Here is a 20,213-nt window from a genome sequence, read left to right as displayed (position 1 = left end):
TCTCTTCCCATGCAACATTAATAATTATCTCAATTCTTGATCAAGAAAAAGGGAATAATCTCATTAAAGGCATGCAAAACAAATAAGTTTGTTTGGCCCTCTTAGAACACAGGAAAAGCTTTTGTGCTGACTGGGGTGAGCAAGGAACTTTTTTTATTTATTTATGTCAGCGAGAAAGGAACAGCAAAAAACTTTGTTGAGATAAGGGAGTTTCAACTTTTTATTAGTCCATCCCCAGGCAAAAGGGGAAATTCTGTTTGCACAGAACTCTAGAACTGTGGTATTCAACAACGTACATTAAAAGAGCCCTGAAAAGAGAAGCCAAATTCTGCTGCAAATTAATGGTAAACAGAATAGGATTAACTCTCTTTTAACTCCCAACACATAGAAGCATTGTGTCAATTTGTAAGTTTGGACCGCTTCGGAGCAGCGGAGCCTGGACCGTTAACAGAGATCACGCTGGACTGCTACAGTTCCTGCATTAAAGCAGAGACAGCGACACAACTGCTGCCGACAGGCAGGGAGGGCAGCGCTACGTGGTGTTAACACACGCACGACACACAGGCGGCTTTTCCCCAGCTGAAGGAATGACAGTCAACACGCAAATCTAGTACCTCTCATAATACGAACGTTAAAATGAAGTTTAGAAACGTTTAATGAGCCAGGCATTTTGGTCACTGCCTTATTTGGTATTTAAATCACAAGCTAGGATTTGCAAAGCAGGCAGAGAGCGCTCCACGCCTGTTTGCAATAACATCTTCTGCATGCTTTGGTTTCTTACCCACTTTTGCCTTTATTTGTTCTGAGTTAGAAGTTATATTTATGGAAGAAAAATATTTGCATGCAAAGAATGCTTGATAGCTGATTTTTTGCCAGATTTCTAATAAATGATGATGTAGAAATAGTCACTGAACGGAAGACTGGGTTGTCAATTATTTAAGGCAGAATGAATTATTTATTAGTGATTAGCAGCTGGCCAGGAGCCTGCGAAGCTGTTGTCAGCGCTGGGCAAGATGTGTTGCTCAGAATTACAAACAAAAGGTTCGGCGATTTCACAAACGAATAATAAACCACTAAGGATCCAAACTCAGGCTAATCCTAAGACATTACTTCCAGTGATCACCGTGCTTTAATATTTCGTACATTGCCTTTTCAGCAAATTCCCTTCAGTGTTTTAGTTTACAAAAAAATCAAGCCACCTCCATTCTTTTGGCTTCAACTTCCCACTCTGGATTTAGTGAACTGGAAATCTGTTATGAAAATGAAGTTATCTTTCATGACTCAAAGCCATACAGAAAGGAAAACCCATGTTAAAAAAAAAAACCCCAACCAAAACCCAGCACTGTAGTAAGTGCTAACTTCTTGGTGAATAAATATCTAACATGAAAGCACAGTTACCATCTCTCTGTACTTAAAACCCACACGTTTTCTGAACTACCACAGCATTCAGATAGATGACATTCTTTAAAAAGTAATTTTGTTTTGATACGTACTCCCAGTAAAAGCAACATGCTCCTGAATACGCGTTTGTTTAGATGAATCGGTGAGTCACATATTTACAGGGTCATTAGTTCAATCAAGTACAACATCGCCCCAGTATTGCTCCCAAACTTGTAACTGGCAAACACATACTTTTCTAATACCAAAGACCAATAAAAACACTTGAAAAATGGTACTGCAAAACTTGCAATAGAACCATGAGAAATTCAACGCTGAAATAATCAGAGTGAATCTTTAACATGTTCATTTATAAGGGGGTGTTAATAACCCAGGAAAAGATTCTTGTTCGTTTGTTTAAAAGTCTGGGGGCTAAAATTTCATTTGCTCTCAATGATACGACTTGCTATTCTGCCCAAGCGAGCTCAGGGTGGCAGACAGCACCCCGACCGTCACCGCCAGCATGTCTCCATCCCGGCGAAGGCAGCTGGCGTCACAGCCAGCTTTTTCAGCTGAAGCTCCTCTACCGCAGGGAATTCTCACCTGGCCAGCTGTGGATAGCATCCAGCTCAGCACACTTCTGAATGGTGCAAATCAACCAAGGAAGTCAAATAAATAGCTCATGATGTACAGACAATGCTTTAAAAACTGCTACTACTAGAAAAACAGATGCTATTTTATATAGCTCCTCCATAGTTCTATTTCCTAGAAATCAAATTTAAAAAGAAAATAGCATTACACAACTCAGTGACTGCAGCATTAGCTCTCTGATGATTTTTGGTCACACCCAAGTCCTCTGTAAAGGAAATTACGTACACAAGGAGCTTAAAACACAACTTGTTGAATTCCGAAGTGTGTTACTGCGGATGCAAAGTTTTGCTACATAAAATTGACTGAAAATGTTTCCGTCCCTAAACATAAAGATGGTAGTTCTATATAAAGCTTACCTAAAGTTCTGTGCCAAATCTAGATGAAAAGTTTCCATGGAGCTGAAATAAAAAAGCATTGATATCAGAAGGAAAGTTAAAGCGTTCTGCCAGAATTTCAGTTAGCATTTTAAACTTTTCTATTATGTAGACCGTAGGACCAATAATTGCATTGCATGCTTGATCAGCTTCAGACAAACTTTGAACGTGACTTATCTGCACTTTTTGCTTGGGAGAAGCAACCGCAGTCAGACACAGAGATGCAAACACCTCTAAAGGGTAACTGATGATAACACAGTCAAGATGATGCTTGGAACGGGTAATTGTTAAACAATCTGATCTTACCTTGGAAACATGGAAAAGCAATTTCAGAACTCTAAAACCCAGTTATGCCTTCATCTTATCTGACCACACAATACAAAGATTTAAAAAACCCCCAAAACCCACAAAAACCACCACCCCCCCACCACCCCCAACAAAAAACCCTAAACAACTACAGGGCCTATTTTTGAAAATGCCATTACAGAAAATAAGGCAGTAGTTCAAGCAATTTTTGTGTTTACTTGCATTACAATTTCTCTACCGCAATCAAGTATTACAACTCTCAGGATTAGTTACTTTTGGAAAAAGAAGTAAAGAAATCTGCAGAATGAATTTGCCTGTGATGCATACAAAGCTACAATTACCACGGTGACAGAAAATATTATCCAGGCTAATGATGACAAAGGAACAAAAAAGTTATTCTTAACAAACAAAAGTTATGGGTCTCACTAATTCAGCCTGTATTACTTTTGTTCATGATCAGTTCTATAAGTCACTTTTTCAGATCTGCAGTTGAACAGCTCTGTATATTACTTTAAATACTTATTTTTAAAAGATGAAATAACAACATATTCCACGATTTCTGTACTTCACCCATTAATGGTCACCGCTATTCAAACCACAGGCGAAAATATGCTATCATTAGCAAAATTTCTTAAGAGAATGTTTCTTTAACATTCATACCACTCCTTTAGTAGTCAGCAAAAGCTGATGCTATGAACTGATACAATAGCAAGGTCTCCACCTCTCTGCTTGGGAACAGCCTTTCCCAGTCCCTTAATAAAGTCGAAATGCAGGGAAAATCAAGTTTTGTGTCTGCCTTTCTGCACAAAGTCTTAATACAGAGCTTATGCACAAGCTGATTTACTATTCGCACATATGATTTGTTCTAAAATTTTGTCTTTGAATAAGGAATTAGGAGTTACAATTATGGCACCAAACGTTCTGGTTTTCTTCTGCGACAAAATGCCTTTGACACGGATGCACAGAGGTCTGTTCAAACAATCACTCAAGGGAATGTCAATCACTATGACACCTTTTTCATGCTTTGGGCTTCACTGCCTGCCTTTGTACGGACTTTTGGTACTACAAATACATTGTATTACCCTATTTTAAAAGGCTCTGCCGTGAACCAGCATTTAGTTATGCCACGCTAGCTCCATGCAGACACGCTAGCACGCACGTAGCTGAATGAGCTGCAAGAACCCCTGCTTGGGGGCAGCTGTGGAAGAGTAGCCAGGGGGTCAAGAAATGGCATCGAGGGTTTGCTCTTCACTAACTTCCCTGAGAAACCAAACCCGGGGCTAACTTCTCAGTGAAGCCGGTGGTTGGACAGTGAGTGTCAGCGTTACAAGGGAAGAAGCCAACGGGTGGAAAGTCAGCTTTCTTAATGGGAGAGGGTCACTTAGCGTGCTGGAGGAGAGACGATGTTAGGTAAGCCGGACAACTAAAACCAAAGGGACAAATCAAAGATGAGAAAGGGGAGGTGCATCCAGAATCTAAACACTACGTCCCTCCACTGAAGCCAGAAAGAACTGTTCTGCACTCCTTGCCCGAGTGCTCTGCAGAGAGACAAGAAAGGGATTTTTCTTTAGTCTAATATGATTTAGAAACCATTTGTCAGCTGACTCCAGTTCCAAGTTATTTTTTTCCAAGGAAAGACTTTCTTCCTACAATCCTTACAGCCACTTCCAAATTACAGTTGTGACCAGGTGTGGAGGGGTGACTTTTATTCTCCCTGCCTTTTTTTTTATATAAATTAGATCAAGATTAAAAGAGACCACTGAAGATACCTGAGGAGGTGATTAAAAGCTAAATACTCACACAAAACATGTATCTGCAAACTCTTTTTGGTCTGTTTGGGGTTTTTTCATGTTTTTCACCATACGATTCAGCAGGCCTCTGAGGAAGGGTAAAAGGAAGGGCTTTTGATAGGAACTAGAATAATCTAGGATAAGAAGTTCTTGCAAAGGCCACGCTATGGTAAGAGTGCCAAAGGCTAAGATATTTCTTCAGCCACTGAGAAGTGCAAGTTGATTATAAAATTTTGACAATAGGAGTGGATGGCTGGAAGGACTCCCTCGACTCTCTTGGCAAGAAAATAGAAGGAGAATACTGCAAAACAAGTTCTCCTATGGGGAAAATTGCTTATCAGAGAAAAAACTGAAAAGCCTTAAGGTTATTGCACAGAAACTGCATTAACTTGATTCCTCTGGTTACTGCCTTGCAGCGTCCTCTGGAAAGGCAGGAAAGTGAGAAAGGAAACAGGGTATTAGAATCCTATTAAATCTAAGCACCTGCCTTCCACAGTGGAAAACTCCTTGAGGAAGGTGGTGGAAGAAAGATACATGGTTCCTAAGGGCAAAAATAAATCCAGAGGGGCGTGGGGGAACAACTGGGCTCTCTGGCACACCAAATGCCTCAGAAATTTCTTAATAAAATAGATTTTCAAACGAATGGTGAAAGGCAATTCTATGGGTCTGATAAGTGTGCCCTAGAAACACATCAATTGAGGACAGAGTGTCATTTCAACACAGATTACAGAAAAGAGCCCCTCAGACATCGTTCCGAAATCCTTCCCAAAAAAAACCCCAAAAAAACAAAAAAAAGCAGAACTCTTCCCAAATCAAATTATTAAGTTTGAGATGCTGGCGAAATTCATGGCAGATACTAAAATCCCATGCATTAGACCCTCGCTTCACTGACCGAGAAAACCAAATTTGTTCATCTAAAACATGGTCTATGAGCGCTAAGGCGTGATGCTCACCTGTCTGGACACAAGGAGATGTAGAGCAGAATGAGAAGCACTGCTCCTACTACGGTTGCCAACAGAGATCTCATCCAGGAGCTAAGCTGGCAGAAGTTACAGTACTGCACAATGGTGATCAGAATCGCGCAACACATAAACATGGTGTACTGCAACAGAGAGAGAGAGCGTGAGTTAGCTTCTTCTTGCTGACTGGAGTCCTTCTGCACATAAATGCCAGCGTAAATTAAAGAATGTGTGATATGAAAGAGAAGGATCTAATTTCATCTGTATTACATGCACAGTAAGTAATCCCTCACAGTGTCTGTATCAGGAGACAGCACTTGAAGATGGAGGTCTTCCCTTCAAAGAGCAAGAAAACTTTTAGCACAGGTAGTTTGTCACGATTTTCCCTAAATGGAGTTTTGTATTACTGCATTACACAACCATTACTTCAGTAACTTTCAATGCCTTCGGCTTACCTTTCCAAAAAGCTCAGTGCCTCTTCTTATTAGGGGAAAAAAAAAAAACAACACAAAAAAAACCCCAAAAAAGTAAACATTCACCATAACCTCCTCTCAATTGCTGGGGTTAGCCCCTGCCTGTTTTAAACTGAACGTCAAAATTCCACTGCATTGAAAACGTGGAACGCATTCACCCTCAAAAACTTCACCCAACTGCCTACCTTTAAAAACGCTTTTTAGAGGACATTATCGTACTGGCCAGCCACAGGTGAATTCAAATAAGAAAAAATCTGGTTTGATAACAAAAGGCAGGTATCGGTCATTGTCAACTGATGCTCGGTAACACCACCGCTTGTGCCAATTTGAAAAGACAATTTTGGATTTTCTGTTCCAAATGCCCTATCTCAAAAATCTTTCCCTTTCCACATCTTTACTGGATAAAGAAAAGGAAAGGCAGGATGGATATATTGCCCAGAATGTCTTCAGTTCTCTGAGATACAATCTTACAGTGGTCAAAACCCTCAAGCTGATGCGCAAATTTTGGTTTTATCAAGAATATTCGTGACCATCCAAGCTAAAACAGAGTCTCCACAACTGCATTACGGAGTTCTGTTTTAGCTATACTGCATTTTACAGTATCAAATGATCATTCTCTCCCTTTCTCATTTTAAATTTCCTTTACAGCTGAAGTGCATAGACTGCAGATTAGCAATACTGTAGCATAACAAATAAGCATGTGATTCAGAAGTAGACACAGTGTATGGGAAAAAACCTTACATAATTTACCATTTTTAAACCACAAGCACAGTTGTCATTTTTTTAAATGACTCAACAACAGATAAAAGGAATTTCAGAAGTGTCCATAAAAAAACCATAATTTAAACTTACTTTTTTTCCCCCATTTCAGGTCTCCTAAAGTGGCAGAGCACTGGTTCTCACTCCAAGTGATGCCCCAGCATGAAGCCAGCCTATAGAGGGTCAGTGAGTGCTGTGTTTTACTATGTATGCATGGCTTTGGAAAGTTTTTTTTTTCATTGCTGTTTTTGTTAATTTTGATTTTAATTATTTTATATCCAGGGAGGGTATAAAATGCTATGAATAAAAAAAAACTTCGCAAAACCATGTCATAGTAAAAGATGACACTTACCTGACCCTCTATAGATTGACTCCATTTCCTAGAGCTCCATGGCTGTTGAAACACTGAGCACAAGACGAGTTGGGACATCTCTTGGAGAGTGAGCCAACAACCCCACGACTCTGGAGGACCTGCAAGAGGAAAGAAAGCAAAGTTCATTCTCAGTTTGGTGATGAACACCACCATCTTACTGCTGCTGCCTGAAGCATTTAGACTAACAACCTGAACAGGTATCGAGAATACAATAACAAAATGCTTCTTCCAACATCATTTTTAAACGTTTGGAGAGATGATCAAGGATGGTGATGAATGGGATAATATAAAAATCAGTCGACAGATCTGAGAGATTTGAGGGTTTTCACCCCCCTTCAGGGTGAGGAAAACATTCCTACAATTAGTTTACTGGCAGTCACGAGGGAGGAAGACCATCGTTAAACTGAAAAAAAAAAAAATTTATAGCTTAAAAATAGTTAACTAAAATTCACAAAAGTTAAAAGCTGCAGAATGATTTTAAACATGGCATGTGAAAGAACATCGAATACACTCTTCTGTGACTGTGATAACCATGGAATAATGTATCTTTAAATCAGGAAGGACCAAAAAACATCTGGTCCTCACATTCCCACAGAACAAACACTTCCCAACACCCAGTGATAAAGCGTAATAGGAAGAAAGAAGAGGATCTGGTCGTTACCTATGCCCAGGGCCCTGAAATAGCAAGAGATTTTTGAAACAGAATTCCCTGAAGATCCTGGAAAGGAAGGATTGTACACTGTGCTACCGAAGAGAAACTTGCAGAGAAACAAACTTTCATCTTTGGTTCCAGTTCATTTTATTCACAAACAGTTTTTAAGCATTGATTTTATGCTACAGTTAGCCTTTAAATTAAACTATTCCTCCCCCTCCTCGATATTTAACCCCTTGTTCCCCCCTTCTGAATGTTTTTATTAAAGAAGACACCAAATCCCCTGTGGACCTTTCTGTGGCTGGGCTAAATATGCCAATTTCTTTCCATTCCTTTTCAGAAGACAGCTATTACATTCCTTTAACCATTCCCGCAGCCCCTGCACGGTAATCATTTCTATGTACTGAGAGCTCTCTCCTTTGAGTTTCTCCCTCTAACTCTGCAAAGAAAAAACATCCACTGCTAATACTGTTCTCGCTGTTGAGACTCACTAATGTGCATGCAAAGTTTTTAAGTATACACAGCATCTCTGACGACAAACTCTAAATCAAAACCAGAATGAACGCAATGAAAAGTCTGATACACTATTTGCATTATCCAGCAGAAGTGTTTGGTCTAAGAAAAAAAAAAAGCATGTATGTAGGCAGGCATTCACAGGTATCCCTCTCCTCTTTTGTGTGAGTTTTCAAATAAGCAAGTGTCTGTATTTACATAACAAACTAGGCATTTCATCATACACAAAAGCCCTATCCCTTCCCTCTAAGGGATCTGTATCAAACAGATGTAAAGCACGAGGGAGGTGAAGGAAGACAGCAGGCAAGCAACAAGCTTTGTTAGATCCAAAACGTCAGATTACGAAACAGAGTTCGACAACTTACATGTATATTTGTTTCAAAATCAGAGGTGAAGTGTGAAAAAACTGCAAGAGCTGGGAGAGAAACCAGGATTGCACCAAAAAAATGTCGAGGCAGCCAGCCAGATATCACCTCCAGGAGACGCTTGGTGCAAGTCATCACCTCCTCCAGAAAGAACGCCATTCTGGAACCAATGGAATCACAGATCGAGGCATTAGTTTCAGCGCATCACTTCATACATCTCATTTACCTGTAATAATAGAACTTTGAACTCTTCATTTAGACTGTATGAGCAATCACAGCACATTACACACCATATCACCTGTTGGTAATTTCAGGAAATAATCCACCTTTGCTGAAAGATGACTGGTGGTTTGCTCCAGCAAGGGGTGTCAGCAAAGGGAGGGAGAGCAAGTGGGACGGTGGGCTTTGAGAAAACAAACCGAAATCCAAATTTCACTTACTTGGAAGGTAAGCGTAGGAAAGACTTCTCTCCATTCATAAATATTTAGCCTTAAAGCAGGTGGGGAGAGGGGAAGCTTTTACAAGTTAAAAAAATTACTTAAAATAACACCAGAAATGTTTGAAAAGCAGGGCTGTATACCCTGCTAACAGATCAGTCACCCAGAGGCCGTGCAAATCCACGCCGCCTTAACATTATGCGGCAATCAAAACCAGTTCTCCCAGTTACAACCACCCCGCCAGAAGTTCCCGTCTGCAGTCAGACCCCGTTCCCTCTCATTAGGGAAGAGGAAGAAGAGTGTGGGCTGAGAGCTGGCACCCTCGGCAGGCAGCAGAGCCTGAGAAGCAGTTGTGACGAGCACCGCGGAGGCCAGCTGGCAGCTGACACGCTCCTCCGCTCGCCTGTTGGTATCTATCATCGCAACCCAGTTGGCTCCGCACAAGGCATGCGGGAAGGAACGGTTCTTGCCTCAAGCTGCTGATAAAACGACGGCCCAAACCTGTGAAGTGCTGAAGGAGCCAACTGGAAGAGCTCTGGAGAGCAGCTTAACGGAGATACTTCGTAAGTGAGAGCATTTCTAATTGTTAAAATGAATAAGCAAAGGTAAAAGGATGCTTAATGCTCGAGGACATTGCACAGAAAACTATTATTTATCTACAGAAACAAATCCTCGGGATAACTTGCTTCTTAAAGCCCAAAAACATTAGTCACTCTAGAAGAATTGCAACTGCTGTTCAAGTTTCTAATTATTTTTATGAAGACATAAAGAGGTAACGTGGTGCAGTTAGCTTCATTCAAAGCCATTTCGTTGTGGATATATGCAGTTATCAGAATTAGTCTGGGCAGGTAATTCTGCTATTGTTGTAACAGTGGACCACAGCAGAGCCCAAACAGCAAATAACTACTATTTTTTTTGAACAGAGATGCTCACAGCTAAAAAAAAAAGTATAAATACAACATACACTATGAAATTCACAATCTCCAAAGTTACACAAATTATTCCATATTATCAACATCATTTAAAAGAGAAAAGCTATCTTTTGTTTTTTTTAACACTGTTGTCTAAAATACAAGGCATTATGCTGGATAAAAGCCTGCTACAAAACAGGACAAATTTTAAGTTCTTTATGTGAATTTGACACTTATTCCACACCTTTAAATATGTATTGTTTATGAATGATATTTTAATTCTCTGGCCTAGACTTCTGTGAATTTTGCAACCTCAAGCATTTTTTGAAGCTTCAAGAGCTCTTCTCTAATTTAATATATTAAAATCTGGAAATTATACTTAAATGCATAGAAAAAGATTAATTTGGGGTAACAGGATGGAAGACGCTGTAATACATCAGGACCCCACGAGAGGGTGCTCACAGATTTGTTAGTTCCTAGTTTAATGGACTTCCATTTACACCAAAAATTATAGCTATAGTCCATCATAAAAAAGAATTTCCAACAAAGCACAGAAATTAAAAAAGTGTATATAAAGCAAAATAAAAATTAAAAAAAAAAAGCTCTCTAGCGTAAGAATTGGGTTTTCTGAAGCGTTACATATTGTTGCCTCTAACAGCAACGACAGAACTATCCCTGTCTTCAGTGGCAGCCAAGTTAGCCCAGTATCGAGTACTTCTGAAAATGCCACCCAAGTTCATGCCTCTAAAAATAAAGTTCAATTCTCCCAAAGCCTACCAATTAGGATTAACATTTACAAGGCTGAACTGTGAGAAAGGAAACCGAATCGGGCTCCAACCCAGAGCGCTCCCCGGGGCTAAACTACATCCCCGCGCTCCCCCGTGGCAGCTGGGTGGAGAGCCAGGAGAAGCCAGTCTCTCCGAAGGCAGATCAGCGACACCTCTGCCCACGCTCTGCGTGATCGGCCGTGTCGCTCCCATGTAGGCTGGCACAGAAACCAGCTCTGCGGCACGCAAAGCATGGCAGATACCCAGTGCAGCTCATGTCTCTCACCCCAACCCACACAACAGGGACTCCATGGTGCAGAAAGCTTTTTTAATTTTTTTTTTTGCCAAGCCTCCATGCCAGGACAAATTCTTGTGGGAACTATAGCAACAAATCCATCAGCGAACCCGATCGGTTAATCCTGTGATGAGGACACTTCTTTATTTAGGCAGCTGCGTGTTTCAAAAAAGCTAGCGCAAATTCCAGGACAACGCCACATTTCTCGTGATAATGTTTACCTTCTTGCATTGATTCCCCCCTCCCTGGTCCGGTATTTATCGCAATGCTCTGCACTCTGGAATTAAAATGATTGAAATCTCATCCTTCACAAAACAGTGAAAGCCTGTGAATACAGCACAACCCTCCCATCGCAGGAAGAAGTGCATTAAATCCAGACAGCAATGAGAGCTGCAGACAGATTTAATGGCTACAGGGCAGTATCAGTAAATAATGCAGTGCCAGTGGGTAGCTCAACAGGGCTTAAATGCTAAAGCATCCAAGATGTTTACACAAGCTGGAGTTCAAATTAGTAACTTTGACATAAATGATTAATGGGTAATGGAGAATGTTACCATCATTTCTGTATTTACTGGCAGTTTAAAATCAATTCCCATAGTTCAAATCAAAAGCTTTTGGCATAGCAGCAATTTGGTGGGATATTAAATACCAAAGTCACAGATGTTGGAAATAAATAAGGGCAAACAGAATACATTGTTTTCCCTTGCATCAATACTCCCTATCAGTCATGTCGTTAACAGAACCGGTTCATTAGGCTCTAGTTGCAGAAAACAATTTCTGTTCCCGGTCATGAGGAATTTAGGAAGACCCAACGGGTTGGCCACAGGGTCTCAGCTGTGGACAGACCGTGGGTGTTCCTTCAGCAAGCCCTGGGAAGGTGAAGTACCAGGCAAAGGGCAGTTTTGCTTAGTCAGACAACAGCAGTTTCCCGTTCCACTGTTTTGATTGTACAATTGAACTTTCTTTCTTCATCCAGAAAGCATCTTTTTGCCCTCTAGAAAGGTACTTCTGAGTTTATGAAGCAACTTATCAAGTGCTCCCACCTCTCACTCTTTTGAACAGGGTTGAAATATCCACTATTCTGGCCTCCTGTCTTCACTCAGAAGTCATCACTGAAGGATGCCACCAAAAGCAACACATTTTTTTTTTAAACAAACTTATTTATAACAAGTTTTACTCGAGAACAAGAACTAGATGTCAAAAGCATCTAGTTAACAAAAATCCTGTATTTACAGCTAAAATAGCAGGCCTTTTACCTGTATTCCTGCAGAAGCACTCCTAAGAATCCCAAGTGAAATCTCACACACTGTTATATGTTCAATGACATTGCCCACGGTATTTTTATAAAATAGCAGAACTTTAGGACCTCTTACACTTCAATTGAACTCATGAAAAGCCAAAGTAGTCACATTTCAAGTGGGCAGAAGGACATTCTTTGCACTACGTTTACAGAACAGGAGATGACAACCTTCCACAATGGTGCTTACAAACGAAGCACCATTTTTTGCGTGCAGCTTTATACAATTAATTTTAGAGTGGCACTTGTGATAACAGTGGGATCCTCATCTATAGGTACTCCAATAATTTATTATTAGACACTTCAGAGGAATCAAAACATCCTTCCCCCTTGTAAGCCTTGCTCCGTGAGGACTTCTGCTCTTCTAGAACTTAGAAGTTTTAACTCGTATCTCATTGTACAGGCAGCGATAGTGCTCTCCTCTCCCACTCCTGCAGCTGGACTAAAGGTCGTAGCCACAAGAGCTGTAGCGAGTACTTCCTAGGCTGAGTCCTGGATTCAATTAAAAGTCAGACTGATTTAAAGGCAGGGTGTTTCACATCACGATAATGAAAATACAATGAGAAACTTAGGCAAGAATCTTCTGGTCCTAAAATAATCCCTTTTCCTGAAATTCTGGGATTGTGCCCAGCATTGTAGTCCAATCTCCTCCCTTAAGATATCTCGGTGGTATTCTGTGATTGTCATTTGGGATGACATTTCTGCGCAGGAAGTTCTGCGCTGTTTCTGTGCATAACGCGTGGTCAGAGCGAGCAGTCCTCGCTTTGAAGGGGATTTGAAGAGGAAAAAGACGATTTTCTTCTTTCTGCTCAAGGGAACTGTACAGAAATGCGTGCCTCAGGTTGTGGAGACTGGAGTGGCCCAAAAGCGTATTTTATGTATTTACTATAAAGTAAATACGTATTATAAATTCAAAACAAAAAATGCCCTCCAAGCCAAACCAGATACCTTTTCCTACAAAAGCCCCCCCCCAAATACGCCATTGCCACTACATTTAAAACTGAAAACCTACCAGAAAGCTTCTGAGATTTTCATCTACAAAGACTGCTCTTTTTTGGTGTATAGTGTGAGGCTATTTTCAAGAAGGTACCCTGGGTAAGATCTACTCAGATCTGAGATGATCCTGTTTTGCACTTTAAGAGATTTACTGAAGTGTTACCTTAGATGCAATGATCAGAGGTAAGCCAAGTACAAATTATACCTCATTAGGAGAGGAAAGATCACGAATGTGAGCCCACGGTAGCAAGTTCCTGAGAATCAATTGCTTGTAACTGTGGAGTAAATAACCAGGTGATTTGCAGACACTTCCCTCCCACCAAAAGAAAGGAGCAACACCTCTCTCAGTTGCACGACAGGGGCTCCAGTAGCAAGGGATACCTGGGGACTTGATTCCTACGTCCCTACTCCTCAACTGCCAGTTTGACAGAGGGCAGGGAAGGGCAGCAATCGCTTCTCCCATCCAGCGATTCCCAAACCAACCGCGAGAATTTATGGGGTCTTGAGATTCATGGTCATCTTGACTCCAACGAATGCAGCAAGTGCTAGCGACCACCGATCATCTGCACCCGTAGTAGCTGTGCAGGAATTGCAATATTCCCTGCATGCCCAAACCTCCTCTGAGGGCCTGTTAGGATAAAGACAGTCCTGCACGCTGGCAGTACAGAGTTTACCGAAAATCTGTTATTACTACGCCAGGTGGGACTACGTGAGTTTTGATGGCTGGCTACAAGCGTTCTCCACAAAGTGAGATGTTTCTCAACCTGTTTTCAAATCAGAACTAAGCACAAAAGAATGATTAATATTAAAAAATACATACTTCTAAGACTTAGGAGTCATCCTGAAACACTTGCTTTTTAAATCTCTCCGACATTAAATGAGGCATCCAAGCCATCTTAGAAAGTAAAATTTGGGCTTTAAGCCAACATAGTCTCATGAAAATATTAGAAATGTCAGTGGCAAAACCAAATAGTGTTAAGAAAATATTATAAAGCCACTTAAACTCACCTCGGTAATGGCCCAGGCTCGCTACCAGAGAGCATGGCTCTCAATATAGTGCTGCAATGAAGCTAAACCTCTGTACAGCTGTACATGGCTCAAAGACAAAACCACTTTGCAAATTCTTAACTGTATAGATAGCGTATTGAAAACAACAATTTTCCTTCTCCTTAAGAAATCCATAAACCACCAATTACAGAACAGGACTGAAATAAAACCTTATGTACCTACATACAAAAATTTCTAAGATAACAGCAATATTTTTTTATAAATGTACAAAATAAGAAAAAGGCAAATGCAATGTAGCATTGGAAAAACAAGTGGGATCAATAATGAATTTAAAAATACTAAAATGGAGTATTTTTATAAGGTACCTGCAAGGTGAATGAACACAAATTTTCTCCAAACCTATCTGGATAGCAGAAACCATCTCTTCTGCAAAGCGGTGGTTGAGTTGTTCAGAGCTGAACAAATTCAAGGACACAATGCCATGGCCACCGAACCCAGACTACCTGCTCACTGCTGCCTTCCTACTTTCCTGCCTGGTGCGATGAAAGAGCTGCCTGGGCACATTGAACTGACAAAAAAACCTTCCCCCCCCCCCCCCAAGCGAGAGTACAGAAACTGTTCTGCAAAGGGGAAAATGCATTTCTGGTGCCAGAGAGAGGACAGAGCAACAGTTAATCCAGTTGAGGATGCACTGGAATGACAGTCCTACCCGTTCAACCATCTCCCAGTGCAGGTCTTAACACTTGAATTTCTAGATTTTCTAAAAACTCCAGAACTACAGTAATATTCAAATTGCAGCAATCAAATACAGCTGCTAAGAAATACTATCCTTAAAAGCATTTCCACTGTTCATAAATTACATCTCTTTACTCCTAAATGCCAGCTTTCACGCAAATACACTTGCATACGTTTACATGCACACTGAGTTACAAGCTTGCTTCAGTGACTAAAGTACTAAATTTAGTATTTTTCACCTTGACCCTGAAAAGTCAAAATAAAAGTGCAAACTGCAATCTCTTGTTTCTTTTGAAACAACAGCAGAATTGCTTCTAACTTGTAATTACAAAAGCATTTTAACTTACACACACCTGACAGATTTGCAGAGCTACAGGTGAGGACACATGTTTCCACACACCACCCTTATAACACGCTCTTGTGTCGGAAGGAAGTGCAGTGAAAACGGGGGATGAGGAGGGCAGAATAAACTTGCTCTCACAAATATAGACAAACAAAAAACTTCTCATTGGGTCTGTCCTCTGGGTTAACAACAGGTTACAGGTGGTATCTGTATAAATCAGACAACACACCCAGGAGAGCAGGAGCTTTACTGAATGCATGTACTACTGCAGTCTTCTACACTTGAATGTGTTAGTAACTCCAGCGTGCCTGGGGGAAACCCCACGTTACGCAGGAACCGCACAGTAACCGCTCGCCAACTCGTTACAAATGCCGGGGTAAGGCCCACAAGTGTCCTAGAAGTCCAGAACACACATCCTCTGGGTGACTGGGTACAAATCAGGAATGAGGAGCCACTGTTAAATATCAGGTATCTGCAGCCAAGCCTCGCCTCCAAGGGCACAGGAGAGGTTGAGGTGCAGGGGTTGCAGGGACGCATTTAAGAATTCAGGGACTGGGGATTCTTTGCTGTGGGCTGCGAAGAGGCAGTGTGGGGGCTGGCACTGCCGAGCACAGTCCTGCAAAGCCACCCTTTCTGCAGAGACAAACTAGCGCCCATTCCCTTCTCAAGCAGCAGCTGACTGTCACACAGCCCAGGACTCAGGGGAAATGCTGAACTCCAATTATGTGTCAAACAGAGAAAACACAAACTATTTGAATATTAAACCCATGAGACTTGAAATAGAGATCATTAAGAAAACTAGTTCTGTACAGATGCAATGTGACTTGCAATTTTTTTTTTTTTTTTTGAGAAAAGGACTGCTCTTTGCATTTCTGATAAATTATTTCAGTTTCAACACCAGAATGGCGTACTTTTATCTAGGAATTTAAAGGCGGGGATTTTTTTTTTTTGAAGGACAGATAAAAGTTTTCTGTTTGAATTCCCTCACTCTGATGGCCTGTGAGGGGAGAAGATATCCAGTTGCGTGTGGCACCCCAAGGAACAATAAGCAGGGGCAGGCATGGCGTGCAGATTCTGTTTCCTTAAGTGGCCTCTATCAGAGTCACCTTTCTCTCCTCCAATTTCTGTAGCTAGACCTCTCTTTGCACAAGATCTGCCGCAAGCCTTCTTGGCTTCACTAACACTGTTCTCCAAATATTACACACCATCCAAGCGAGTTCCTGGGATGCTGTCAAACAAAATGTTCCCAAGCCAGGCACCATTTCAGTTCTCGCTGCTATTTCAAGACTTTCTTACGCTTTATTTACCTAATTGAGATGACAAGGGACAGCACCTCTAGCAGGATGGCGACGATGAACACCACGACTGCTGCAGGTGGTGGAGGGGATGCGACCATCCCGTGTTTCAGGAAACACGTGATAGAGAGTATGAGGAAGACCGTGGTGGAGAGGAACACGTCCAGGAGTGAGCTGAAGGTAGCGCTGGCAAATGTCTTCACTGGAGCATTCTTTATAACCTGTGTGGAATACAGGGATTGAGGGAAGGGATGAAAATGAATAAATGCTGTTTTGCTGAATTCAACTGTACCATAAACAGCAGCTCACAAAAACAAATAAAGGAATACAGAACTTTTTGCCACTTCATTAATCCAGCGTAAGTACTGTTTTGAAACAAGCAACAGAAGAGGTAGTTCAATGGCTACCACAGTTCCCTGAGAATAAGTCTGTGTTGAAAAAAAGCACTGGCAGCACAGCCCCTGGGTCTGGGGTGATTTTTACAGAATATTCTGACACAGAAATAAACCATATGAAAATTGCCTACTCTATGCAAAGAAACATAGAAACCATAATTACTAGCAGATAAAGCTATAAGAAGTTTTCTTCGAGGGTTTTCATTTAAAATAATAATAGATTTTACAATAAACCTTTTAGCTCCAATGGTTCTTTAAGAAAACCCTCCCAACACCGCTGTACAGAAACAGTTACTTGCCTGTGACAGAGTTCACATCCCCCTTTCAGACCAGAGTAAAAGCAGCAATCGGGATGCTATGTAATCTGAATTGATCAGAGCCCAGGACACCAAGTTCTGTTCTTCTGTAACCCCTTACCCCACATTCCCACCCCGTCTTGTCCTGGCCCCGGTGCTTGTGCAGCTGTGCTCTGTGCTACTTTGGCCAGTCCAGCTGAAAACTAGATTATGAGCTCCACATCCTGGCTTACTCGGATAAGCCCAGTCTTATGAGTGTTTATATCTGCCCAAGGGACCACAGAAAGCAAGTTCCGAAGAAAAACAAAAAGTATGGTATCAATATCACCATGAAGTAGCCCAGTTTGAGTACTCTGGTTTAATTTGGAAATTTCTTTTGCTCCTCAGAACACTATCTGCAACTCAGCAATATTGGGAAATGAACTTGTTCCTCATTTGTACCCCTCTGCAACCTAATAAATTCAGCTAGCAGCATTTCAGTGCCAAAATTACCTTTTAATCTGAACTGTAGCGGAATCCTGTCAGTCCACACAAAGTCACATAAATTGAATTAAGGAAAGCAGCACTGTATCCTAAAGTGACAGCATTAAGGATGCCCTAACAGTGTTAAGTAGTGTCTTAATTTCCAAACAAGAACAGGCTAAGCAAGCTCTTGGGAAGCGGAGCTGCTCCCAGAGAACGATCACAAACCGAGCATGCAGCTGGCACCGTGTAATTAGAGGTGAATTCAGTGGTGTTGGAAGTTACTTTCAGCAACAGTTTACTGCAAGGCAATTAAAGAACCAGCAGTGCTGACAAATCATTTCACTCTCCAAGAGAAGATGTTGTTGTTGTTGTTGTTTTGGATCAGTACCATGCTAATATTAAGGCTTTAACAGGTTTTTGCCCCAATGCTGCAGAGTTACTATTAGAGAGTGAAGATTCCCATTTCTAGGGAGGTTTACATAATAATTTTCAAATTAATAGCTTGCCACTAACAAAATGCACAGACCACATTCCTGCTCCTTCTATGAATTTCCTACATATCCACATTAATAGGTCAATCTCTATATGCTTGACTGTCACTGCTTCGCTTCTCTTTCCAATCTTTCCATTGGAAAGAACTTGATTTACTATTTTCTGTACAGTTTGTGCAAATTTTGCAGGCTGTATCCCACAGGAAGTTTCTCCCTGTTGTTGCTACGTAAGCTTTATTCAGAGAGATACCACTAGAATACAGTGCTGCAGAATGAGTATGGAGCTCCTGAACAAAGTGAACAAACAACTGCAACACAACCACGCTTCCCTTTGTTAAAAAAAAAAAGTTAGGTCTCATTTGTAAACATTGGAAAACAAGCAAATAGGGGCTATTGCTAAGGACGACGTGACAACGCTGCCCAGAACAGAGAGCAGCCCATGATCAGAAAGCAACAAGCAGCAGAAGCAGAAGTCCTACCTGCCCTCAGAGGTAGGGCATACCGGGAAGAAAAGAAATCAACACCTACATCTATCACGATGCAATTCGGCCAGATAGATGACCCAAACTAATAGCTCAACGCTACTGGAAAGGAAGGGCCCACTGCCCTTCCTGCTGCTGGACACTTATCTTGCACTGGGTCTGGCACTTGCCAACCTCTCTGTGAGCTGCTGGTTCAATACAGCAGGAAACAGACCCAGACGGGAAAAGAAAAAGCCCCAAACAGAAAAACAAACCATGAATATTTTATGCGAGGTTAGTAAAACGAACTGGCTCACAGCAGGGAAGCCTGATAAGCACCAGAGCCATTAGAAGGAGCAGGGAGGAATAGGAACAAGGAGGGGAGAGCAATTGCCCTCTTTTGGCAGCAACTTTTCAGCTACTCGTGGAAATGCAGCCTCAGTTATTACAGACACCTAATGTCACTATATGTAAACTTAAAACATCTTGCTAGTTCATATCAACCAGGCAGGAATATCGACTGACATGGAAAGCCTGCAATACTATTAGCCCCCAAGGGGATTAAGAACTTTTTACACTCAGTGCAGAATCCTGAAGAAGGCACCAAGTTACTCACAATTTACTCGCCCTTCCTTACAATTGCACAGTTTTGAACTGCCTGTTTCTGAATGCAGCACGCTTACAGAACGTATGACATTTGAGCTCAGAGCAGGTTTGGGTTCCACAGGGATAACCATGAGGCTGTGACATGAACAAGAATCAAACTCAAAGTTATCTTTCCCAAAGTTACGATATTTCATGAGAAGACAAGTAGCATTTGGTCCTTTACTTTCATCTTAGCATGGTTCTCTGGCCTGCCTAAAGCCTTAAAACATTAACCTGAAAATGGAGAAAAGGCAGGTGAGAAGTAATTAGTGTATCTTGGTGGACTGTGAAAATGTATTTCCAGCCTAAACATTGGACTAGACTCAGGGCACGGCACAAGACAGGTAAACTGAAAGGAGACCATTTTCAGAGGCAGCAATACCAAGTAGTAAATCACACGTGACATTTCATGACCCTTGTCATCAACTGCAATGAAATGTGTTAAAAACAACGACAGACAGTTGCTTAGACAGATTACAGAAGGAAATTAATGCCGGGAGAAACACACCTCTTCCTGATAGCTCGTCCTGTAGGCCATCTCCAAATCCTGATCCAAGAAGTTCAGGCTCAGCTTGTTAATAGGTGGTTTAAAGAAGTAGTCTTTCATGAGGCTAAAGAGAAAAGACGATACCAACATCAGTTTACTCAGCTGCAACTCTTTCGGAGCTCCCTGTTCTGTGGTTTCTGTTTCTAGGGACGCTGGCGCTTGGCTTTGAAGTTGCTGCTGTTTTTCTTCGCTCTCGGTCACCGAGGTACCCCCTGATCCACGTTAACTCGCTCAGTC

General features: G+C 41.4%; 1 protein-coding gene across 3 annotated transcripts in view; it reads right to left on the bottom strand.

The window, feature by feature from the left end:
- Positions 1-20,213, bottom strand: part of ADCY9 (adenylate cyclase 9) — a 97,050-nt gene that overhangs the window by 14,057 nt on the left and 62,780 nt on the right. For all 3 annotated transcript variants that reach the window (XM_009277476.2, XM_009277484.2, XM_009277493.2), the window contains 5 exons: positions 19,938-20,040; positions 16,689-16,897; positions 8,593-8,752; positions 5,452-5,600; positions 2,385-2,426 (listed from right to left, as the gene is read on the bottom strand). In XM_009277476.2, the coding sequence (XP_009275751.1) occupies positions 2,385-2,426; positions 5,452-5,600; positions 8,593-8,752; positions 16,689-16,897; positions 19,938-20,040 (663 nt within the window). The remainder of the gene's footprint in view (positions 1-2,384; positions 2,427-5,451; positions 5,601-8,592; positions 8,753-16,688; positions 16,898-19,937; positions 20,041-20,213) is intronic.

Source organism: Aptenodytes forsteri, unplaced genomic scaffold, assembly GCF_000699145.1.
Source record: "Aptenodytes forsteri isolate BGI_AS27 unplaced genomic scaffold, ASM69914v1 Scaffold26, whole genome shotgun sequence".
NCBI lineage: Eukaryota > Metazoa > Chordata > Aves > Sphenisciformes > Spheniscidae > Aptenodytes > Aptenodytes forsteri.
This window is presented reverse-complemented; position numbering and strand designations above follow the sequence as displayed.